Source organism: Halyomorpha halys, unplaced genomic scaffold (assembly GCF_000696795.3).
Source record: "Halyomorpha halys isolate HHAL.00 unplaced genomic scaffold, Hhal_1.1 Scaffold453.1, whole genome shotgun sequence".
NCBI lineage: Eukaryota > Metazoa > Arthropoda > Insecta > Hemiptera > Pentatomidae > Halyomorpha > Halyomorpha halys.
This window is the reverse complement of record NW_027107553.1, coordinates 356,748-367,937: the sequence shown is the minus strand read 5'-3', so window position 1 is coordinate 367,937 and position 11,190 is coordinate 356,748. Positions and strand designations below refer to the sequence as shown.

General features: G+C 29.3%; 1 protein-coding gene across 2 annotated transcripts in view; it reads left to right on the top strand.

Annotated features, from left to right (window-relative positions):
* The window catches only part of LOC106682964 (uncharacterized), a 390,357-nt gene that overhangs the window by 191,027 nt on the left and 188,140 nt on the right, over window positions 1-11,190 (top strand). Inside the window, exon 3 of one of the 2 annotated variants that reach the window (XM_067045921.1) lies at window positions 7,064-7,108. The exons of the other annotated variant lie outside the window; for it this stretch is intronic. Coding sequence (XP_066902022.1) covers window positions 7,064-7,108 — 45 coding nt within the window. The remainder of the gene's footprint in view (window positions 1-7,063; window positions 7,109-11,190) is intronic. 2 annotated transcript variants of the gene reach the window in all.

Here is an 11,190-nt window from a genome sequence, read left to right as displayed (position 1 = left end):
GTATGTGTAAAATTATTTTGTTTATACTTTCTTTTTTCTTTTTTATTTTTCTATACTTACTGTGGTTGTTATCTTGTTTTTGTTTTTAGCCCTGAAGAAGGCTAGAAACTCTAGCCGAAACGTCGGCACATTAAAATAAGTTAGTCATACTTATTTGTGTTTCATTGACCGCACCTCCAACCATCTTCTCCTCATTTATCATCCTCGGTCAACTATCTCTCATAATCATGTTATAATTATTTAAAATTTTTCTGGAATTATTTTAAATTTTACCTTAGTTATTGATTTCACCTCAAGCCGAAGATTACAATTGTGATACAACATATGGCAACTTATTGTTCCCTTCCTATTATAATTAAACTTTCCAATATTGAATATATAATTAATTTTAAAAGGTCTACCGTATCTGCTTTAATCAATATGTGATTAAAACTTTATTGCATTATGTGTGTATCTCGAACGCTCTTCAAATCTCGGCGGGATGAAGAAATATCAAAATGATTCCAAATGGAAAATCAAAATGAATCAAAATGATTCCATGGCACCTGTTTTATTAAACTTTTTGTTGTGTTCGCAACATCTGATGACCGCTCTTGAGAACAATGTTGGGAACTTCGATCTCTTTAAAATATACTAACTTGATTTATTTGTAGGAATAGTGTTTCTTTCTTTACGAGTAAAAAGTACTTTCGTATTTTGCCTTCCCAAGAAGCCAAACAACTTGAATGTTTCTCTCTAACCTAAGAGAAGGTATTTTTATTTCACGTTGTCGCACAAATGCCCATTAGTTTTTATTGCTCGATGGATAATTTTTTGACTGCGATATCACTAATCAAATTCGAAATTCTCAAGTATATTTAGGTCATCAATACTATTTTAAAGTAATACATAACTTCTTAATTTAATTTCTTTTGTGTAAAAAAAAATTGAGGACATTTCCTCCCCGAGAAAATGCTTTTATTATTATGACAAATATAATTAATTGAATTTTTATTTTCTACAAAAACATGATTAACTAAAATTTTTGATTATAATTTGTCTTATACAAATAACTCTATATATTAAAAAAAAGTCTTGGTAAAAAAGAGATTGTAAGATTAATTCTTACAAGTAGTAATGTGTTTACACAAATAAAATGAAATAAATCGCATAATTAGATTTTTTAAATGTAAGAATAACTTCTATTAGACCATTTTTTAATAAACATTTTTATTACACCATTTTCACTACTAGGGTTGTGCCTGGTTATTACCTAGACGTGGTGACGTTATAGTCGTAGGTGTTCGGTCTTAATTGCTAGTACGCGTCTCCCAGAAATTCAGCTGTTACTGTAGGATATTAAATTCCTGTCTTTTGATGGATTATTCTCTAACAAGAAATTTTAGAATACCTTCTTGTCCGCGTTGTTAATTTATGTCTATTTTATAATTAGCTAGTTCTTCAGTGAGCAACATTAAAACAAATTAAAATTAAAGTGGTGTAGTTCCAGAAATTACTATTATAAAATCCACAAGTATTTTCTGCCATTATCTTTCTGCATCGCAACTAAAAATCTGTTTGAATAAAATCAATTTTATCCAATTTTAGTCTCAAAACAATTTATATTTCTTAATAAGGCCAACGTTTTGGTCATTCTCAAGGACAATCTTAACAGAATTTTAGAGCCACAACATTAAAAAAAACTTTATGTAGGCTATTCTGCCCAGGTCATTAATTTCAGGTCACAATTACTCTATTTTGTCAATTCTTCATATTAAATTAAAAATTAAAACTTTTAATCACAGTTAATTTTCATTATTATAATTTATTGCAACATTATTTACTAAAAAATAATATTTTATAATAGTGAAAATTAACTATGATTAAAAGTTTTAATTTAATGAACTGATATTAACGACCTGGGTAGAATAGCCTGCATAAAGTTTTTTTTTTTTAAATTGACGTGGTTCTAAAATTGTAATTGGCCGAAACGCCGGACTTATAAAGAAATATAAATTATTTTGAGACTAAAATTGGATACATTTTATTTTTAAAAAATAATAATAACCAGTCTCTAGAAAGTGTAAATATATAAAAATCTGTATTTAAAATTTTATCGTTTTCATATGACTTTAAGTATCTAGAGTGTCTATACTGCCAGGATGTATGGTACATGCTAGTGGCATTATTTATTTTTTATGATTTTTAATAAAATAATGTTCTGAGAATAGTTTTGATACAAGTAATAAATTTAATTCAGTAATTATTATTATCAAATTAACTCAAACCAAATGCTATTATTATCATTTAAAGAATAATAGTAAGGCTATTACTGATGTAGGGTTGTTAAGTAGGTAGCAGCCAGCATCCTGTACCAAAAGCAAAAATTGCAATTATTACTAAAAAGGTCCTGAGAATCGCAGTAAATTACTCCTGGTTTATAAGAAATAGTCAATTACATCGTGAACTACTAGTTGAATCTATAGATAGTTTCATCAAAAAATGGTTGACAAAATTCTATTCCCCAGCTAGCAGTGGTACAGTAGTTTCGAATATAGGCAATCCTGTCTCTTGGCGAACTCCGAAGCCCAGAATGATGCAAGACATCCAATATTAGCTCGGTGTGTATTTATTTTTATTATCATTTCATTTATTTATTTGTTTATTTTTTTTCTCTTAAATTATTTTGTCAGTATAAATCAATTAATTGGTTTATTAATATTTTTTTCGGTTTGTTATTTTCTCTTTTATTCTTAATTATATAACTATTATTATTATTTTTAAATTCATCTTCATTATTTATAACTGTTCTATGGTTTAGCATTATAAGTAGATAAGGGCGTTTATTGTATGAGACTATACTCCTGCCCCTTAAATACCGTTTACGAACCTAAAAACCTTTTCCACTTACAATTAAGGCCGTCCATGTACATAAATTTAAAAAATGCAGTAGTTGTTGAAATAAAAATCAACCAAATAAATACCTCATGTTTTGCATTTATATTTTGATGCCGGTTTTGTCAGTTGATTATTTAGTACTTATTTTTTTAAACGTGATTAAAATTTTAAGAGATTGGAGCATCGCTGGGGAAGTGTGTAGAGTCACAAGGAGACTATATTGAACGAGGAAACCTGGAACTTGGATACGATGATTTAAAAAAAAAAAAAAAAAAAAACTTCTTTGGATTCAAATTACTCCTTAGAGGGTAAATTGATATCTCAGATATTTTTTTTCTCCAGCTGATTAACATTGATACTCCATCCTGGCAGTCTAGGAAGTTAAATGATAAATTTTACACTTCAGCGGCCTCTTGGGTCAGCTTTGTTGAAACCTTAAAGTGTATCCTGTATCCTTTGTCCCTTTACTTTCAAACAACTTAATTTGATATCTTATTTAATTTTATTTAGTTATAAGTATAAATTAATTATGATAATAATAATTTATGAATTGTCATCAGTTAAATCGGACAATATGATATTACATAATATCTACTGCTATATACGAGCATGCTATGCTGAGAGCACGTTTTCGTAAATTAATTATTCTGTAGAACATTTAGTGATTTTAGACAGCTACATAAATCAGGATTGCATGTTCTGCAATTGGGAAATATGATTGAAGTGTTCGCGGCTGAAATTGATGTTTGAAGTTGTCGAGAAGGACAGCGAACAAATCACTAAAAAATTAATCAGCTTTAAACCCACAAGTAACATCCTAGGGGTCGTCCGAAACGTAGATTGGAGGATTATGTTGTGTCTGATAATAAGGATACGCCTTATGTTAGTGTCAATCGAATTTGTGTCGAGGATATTGTTGGTTTTACGTGGATCGATCAGGTTAGTTATGCGTATTGTGTGTACATTAAGGGTGGTTAATTATTATTAGATATTCATGTACTTGTTATGTATTTATTGGTACTTGTTAATTATTTAACCTATAATTAGTTTTATGTCAAGCCATGTAATTATTCATTTAATTGATAATTTCTTGTGATTTTCTCTTCATGAATGTATTTTTGATTTGTTTTTCAGATTAATTCCTTCTTTAGCCATTCATAGGAAAAAGAATAATGCATTATATAATTATGTTTAAATATTTGAAATTGGTAGAACTATGGATATCACTGCTATTTCGAAAACCAACATTAACAGTTTTGATACTAGATTATCATGAGGTCAAATTTTTTTTCCAAAAATTTATTATCTCTTGACAACCTAGAATAATATCCAAAACTGTTAATTAAATGAAATTTCCAAAATTGACTTGTTGGTTTTCGAATACAACTTCTTATTCAGTATTTAAAACTAATTTAATTAAAGTTAAAACGTTACTTGATTTAAAAGTATTATAATTTATTGTTTATTTTTTTATTTTCAAACCACAATAATCCAATGATCTCATTCAATGTATCTAGTGTTTAGAAAAATAAATTATATCACAAAACTTAAGTATGTCATTGTACAATAGTTTATTAACTTATTTTTAAGTTAAATTGGAAAAAGAGATCAAATATAAACTTAACAAAGGAACTATTAATCACATTAATATTATAAGAATTTATAACTTATTATAGTAATGGAATTTTTCAAAGAATTAATTTGTATTAACTAAAACAACTACATGTTTTATTTCTTTGAAAATTAAATAAAAAGTATGACTAGACATTAATATAAGTGGTAAACTAATAATAATAACAATAAATATCAGTTTACTAAATATATATTAGCTAATCTTTAAAACTGCTAATATATATTTATATGAATGTTTGAGTAAAATAATTCGTATTGAATTTTTTATAAAAACACTTTTATTGATTTTAATAACTTATCTAGGTCTCTATCTTTATCTTCTGATTATAATTAACTTGGTATATTACTTCATTAAAATTCTTTCAACGATGATAATGGGTTATTTAATAAAAAAAAAAACTATAATTTTTTTTATTTAAAAAAGGATTATAGGAAGTAATTTTACATAAACTTTCAAATACAAATAAAAAAAAAATCGAATTAATTAAAAGCGTATTTATTATCAATTTACGTATTGATATTTTAACTCCTTGATATTTGTTACGAAATTTAGAAAGTAAAAAATATATATATTTTTTTTTTTACCTTATAAAGCTTAATTGCTGTAATTGTTACTAGATAGGTCGGATGTTTATCTATTAGCTATATCTATCTGTTCCTTCATTGGAAATAGCTCTACCATAGTGAGTTTTAAATAACTTTTTGTCCAGAGGGGCAGTGGAGCCACACTAATGAGAACTGTGATCGATCACCAAGGAACCTTTCCAAACGAAAATAGCATGCGATACAAAAAGTTATCACCATCGAAGCACAACAGACGCTAAATAGCCCCAATTATTTTCACAGTTGGTTAACTTTTGTTGGAGCTGTTCCGATTTCCAACAGCTAGCTAATGACACGGATGATAGTCTGGAACGATAATCCAGGGAGAATGGCTTTTGTCTTTAGCCACCTGAAATAATTATAGGTCCTATAACAAAGCTCATCTCAATAACAGAAGAATCAAAGGATCAAGGTGTATGTTCTAATTTAGAGAAATTCAGTGCGATTTACTATTTAAAAAAATTCTAAGATGGGACCAAAAATACAAAGATTAAGTTTATATAGAGATTAGGTCTCGAGAAAAACAACATTCTAAATAAGGAAAAATTGCTTTTGATTTGAATTAATTAAAAATTAACTCGATTATAGTTTAGTTAATTTTTAGAAAACCAACGTTTCGTCCTACTTTGCAGGGCTTCGTCAGGGCTAAATGAAATCCCTTTTACGATTTTAGCCCTGGCGAAGCCTTGCAAAGTGGGACGAAACGTCTATTTACAATCAATAGTTTTCTTTTATTATTACCTTTATTTACCGCCACCCGGACTATATTCCTACAATCTACTTGATACAGTCAACTATCTTCTTCCAATTATTATAATAGCTGTCGGTGTTCAACACCGTTATCATCTCTATTTTTTAGAATAAATCACTATAATACATGTATGCTACAAATTTTATTTACAAATTTATCATACAAATTATTAATACAAAACTATACCTTTAATATTTCTTTTCCACTTCATTGAATTTCATTTATTTGAATGTTTACTCATCGTTTGTTTTTACTAAAATATTTTGCTGCAAAATTTTGAATAAAACGGTTTTCTTTATTTTCTCGTGGTCAAAAAGTGTAACCAGGTCGAAAATGGTTGAATTTATAGTTATCTAATTTTTGCGTATTTTTGATACACAAGAATTAGTTTTTTTTTCTCTATAGTATATGATATTATAGTACATACTATTAAAACCGAACTTAATGTTGGAAAAATTTAATTTTGTAAACGTTTTTGTCTCAGCTTGAAAAGATGGGATTAGACTTTTGCCGACGCAATAAAAGTTCATTCACTTTTTTAAAAGGTAATTCAAATAATAATAATAACAATTTAATATAAAAGAATAAAAATTCCATTTAAGGCTCAAAAGTCAAGTAAGAATACAATTACAGTTTGGTTGTCTTGGACTGATGTGCCGTTTCTGGTTGATGCATGATTGTAAACTGTTGATTTGAGATGTGCAGCAGTTAGACCTCGTGTTAGAGTTATTCTGTCCTGAATCAGGCATCAACCTGAATTAGGGAAAATTCGAATGGTGAGTGTGAGTTATTATTGTTCGTTCAGAAATTTAAAAACCACTAGTGATTAGAATCATGCTATTACTGAATATTACTTACTGAAATAAAATAATATTTTGCTTGAAGAAGTTTGTCGGGGGGTGCGGTCAGCAAAGAACAACATAAATAAACAAAACCATATTTATTTATTTTATTCCGACGTTTCGACCTGAGTTTCAGGTCTTCATCAGGGGTTGTGGCGTAGAGGAGGGAAGATTAGTACTGCTAAAATAATATTTTATCTTTTCGTACATTACCTTGAATTTAGTATCCTATGAATCTAAAGTATTTGCTTGACATTGCCCTGATTTCCAAGTACCTCCTTTTTTCTTTTATCCTTTAAGAAATTTTAATATTATGTATTATAAATTTAAGATGCTTATATATTTATTTATGTTTTAGGTGAGTGTACCTGGTTGCTTTACAGAACCATTGTTTACCCCATCTGTAAGTATTTCATAACTGGTTAATTTCCATTTATACTTTTATTTGAAATCTGTTTGGTTGTTTGAATATTTTAAATAATCATCTACTAAGTAAGGAAGAAATGTTATTATCAATTATTTCTTGCGTAAAAAAAATTCTTTTAATAATTAGATATTAAATAAGGTTTGCCATACCCAGCTTAAAGTATCATTAAAAAATATCATCGTTTCTAACTATGTATATAATAAAAACCCCTCAGCCTTTGTAATTTTAATGTGGTAATCTCTTGACCATGTATAGGTATCCGTGCTGTTACACGAATAATTCGTTTTGCGTAAGTTGATAACATTGCTTAGCGTGTAATAGAAAACCTGCTGAAACTACATAGCTCAAAGGATATTTTTTTTTAGCTTGATCGATGGCTATTAAATATAGTTTGAGTTTGGCATAAATAAATATTTTTTTGTTTATTTATGTTGTTCCTTTGCTGACTATCTTCTCCAATCAATTATTAAATTTAGTCTACTACTCTCTGTTATAAGCTGTAAAGTTTTCAAAGGTACAGAGTGCTGGGCTCGAACTAGGTTGACAGAGAATAAAACTCAAACAAACTCTTGAACAATACGGGATTTCCTAAAAAATCTTTTCGAAAATTCTATGATTGAAATTGGTCGACACCATTTTTTATTTATTTATTTATTTAATACCAGATTGGCCTGGTTGGCCTTAGATGGTTGAAATAACCGTATATACAACGTTATTAAAAGAAAATAGATAAAAATAAGACTTCTTAATAAAAGAGAAAAGTAAAATTAATAAAACAAAATATCGACATTTTTAGGTCTAAAAAATTGCCCTCTAATGGAAAAAAAAGTTAATTTGAAATAAAAGAAAGTAAAATAGAAGTATTGTGAATAATAGAATCTATAAATATAGTATTTATAGCAAAATGTCCTGCAGCCCGGACTTCAGTCTTCAGGTTGAGGTTGGGTTTCCCTAGTTGTAGGTCACTGCTCCTTTAACTGTCGGAAACTGGGAGTAGAACATCATGAACAGTGTTTGATGTAATTTCCGATGCAATTGGCCATTTCTTATGAACCTAGGAGCATCCACTGCGATTCTTAAGACTTTCTTTTGAAATGATTGTAATGTTTTCCTTTTCGTAAAGGATGCCGCTCCCCAGACCTCACAGCCGTACATCAGCAGTGGCCTGAGAATTCTTATAAATATAAGAACAGGTGTTTGTAATTTTAATTTGGAATTTCTATTTAGGATAGGATATAGCATTGCTAACCTTGCGTAGGTTAGTGTTAGTTTGATGTTGATACGGTGGTTTCAGGTTAGGTGGCGTTCTAGGTGAATTCCTAGGTGTGCTACTGTTTCACTGGCAGGATTCCATTTCACATTTTTACCTTTGAGGATTAGATCCCGTGGGCCTGGTGGGCGTCGAAAATTAAAAACTTTTGAATTACATTTTTCAATGTTCAGACTAATCATCCATTTGGTCGGCACCATGAAAATACTTACTTATTAAAAAATAATACTGACAATAAATTTGAATATCAATCATGTCGTATAATAATAATATAGAACAACAATAGAATATCTCCAAAACCTAATTTAACAAGCCAGAGCTGATGTAACCCCACCAATTTCACAGATTTAACCTAGTCTTCCTAGTCGTATTAAATAATTGGACAACAGTGGATTATTAGAGAATTAACATTAAAAATCATACATTCACCAGAGAAACTTTTCTTGATTGTTAATCCGAAAATCATGAATTACTTCTGCAAAATCTATTTTTTAAGTAAAGCAGTTTCTAGCGACATCATTGATAAGCTGTTCATTCATTTTTTACGTTCTCGTTCTGCTAAGTTAATTTTTGTGGTAATTATTTTATGATAAATGATGAGTTAATTTATGAAGGGAACCCTGCATCTCGCGGATCTATCCCGAGCCCAGATAGCCTGCGTCTAGTCTGGTCTATTTTTGGAGAGATGGCACTGCGTATACATGTGTAGTTTTAATTCTGTAGAAATTTGGCAAACAATAATTAACTTTAACAATACTTCAATTGTTTTAAATTTAATAAGATTAAGCTTCAAAGTTATGCAGCATATTTTCCACACCATACCACAGACTGTGGTATACCCCAATATATCATGGACTAATTCGTTGCAGATGTCCCTGATAAAAACCAACTTTTCCCTCTATACGGAGGTGACGGGGCCTGTGTAAACATAGCTAAGTGGTCCCCGGAGGAAGATACTGCCCGGAGGAGCATCTGTTGACACAGGCAACTAATGGATTCAGCCGGCTTCACACCGTTCTCTTCTCCGTGTTTGGGTTCCGTCTCTCCTAGCGAAGAGTCCGTGTTTGCAATTGGAATTTTCAAGGGTCTTCGCTGATTCTGTACTATCCAGTATTATTCAAACGTAGTCAAGTGCAATGCCAACAAATGTTTGAAACAAGTCAATTGGATTATAATATTAATTGTAACATCATTTACACAATAGCTTGGTTTACAGCGAATGTTTTTGTTGAGTTTCAGGCCTTGTAATGAACACCCTCTGATCAACTCTAGGTACATGAATACATAGAGAAAGGGTACATTGTTTTTAATTATTTATTTTTTACCACCTTCCTAGCCATTTCTGTCATGCGGGAAGAGAAACCATTATCCTACAGGAAACCACCCTATTCTAATCAGAGTTGAAAGGTCGTGATTTCTTTCTGAGTGGCCGCCAAGAAATAAATCCGCTGCAGTTTCGCGCTTGTTAAGGTGACGCCTTAACGGCCTCGTGCATTTGATCAGCAATGGTCCTGCTGAACCTTAGCAGTTTATTGCCCAAGCAAACGCAATTTTAGCAAACCAAGATTTGAAACGGGGTTCTTCAGGACTGAATGCCGGTAACTGCAGACAAAATACCATTGCATCCAATGGATGTTATCTATTTTTAGAATTATTAAACTAATAAAAACAGTAAAATTAAAATCTTAAAAATGTTAAATTTTTAAATGAAAAAGTTGGTCTTTGATCTTATGTGTTCCTAAACTATCCATAAACTAAATACTCACCTTTTAATTATATGTTTTATAAGTTTCTTTTGTTTTATAATTAGATGTAGTTAAATTCTCAAAACTATCAGAGAAACCTGGTATAAAATGGAATATTTCCTTTCTAATTTTTGTAATAATTATTTTTATTATAACAACTTTTCATCTTGATATATTTCTTAAAATGTCTTTTTTTTTTATTGATATTCATATTTTACTAAAATACTCCAATATTTTTATCAAATTCACTATTTTGACAGGAGAGATGGAAGAAGAAGTTAAATGATTTGTATAAAAAATATTCATTACTTTTGTGAAAAAATTATTGTTACCAATACCATGAAGTACCATTGTCGCCCATTTATTTAAAATCGAAATCACTTTGAATCTATTTTCGAATAGTAATAAGTGGATTTTTTAAATGCAAATCATTCGTTTAGTTTAAATTAAAATTAAAAAATAAAATAAATTCAATATTGCCTTATTAACTGAAGGTTATAAAGCAGTATACGTTTTCACAAGAGATCCAAAGAACCAATGTATTTTAACTTAAAAAAACATTGGATTGTGACATTATGTGTGTGAGAGTGGAACCCCAATGAATGAATTAAAAAAAAAAATTATCAAATTCTATATATTATTATCACTGTAACAAAATTCTAATTAGGGAATGGTCAACATTAATTAAAAAGCAATATTTTAAGAACATTTTAATTGAATTTAAAGAGTCATTAATATTGTTTAATATAATAGTGTAATTACTGTAATTGGGTAGCCTGGAGATGGGATTAAAGAGTCCGAAATTTTGTTAAAATCAATAGAGTTGTTTTTATAAAAATACTCAATAGAATGTATTTTCACTTAAAACTGTCAAATACATGTAGCAATGAAAAAAAGATAAAAACTTCCTAGCATTTAATAAAGGATTACATTTTATTTGATTGGAGAAGATGGTCGAGGGTGCGGTCAGCAAAGGAGCAACATAAATAAACAAAAAAATTATTAAGGCTATAAAAACAAAAAGACAACAACCATCATGTAGA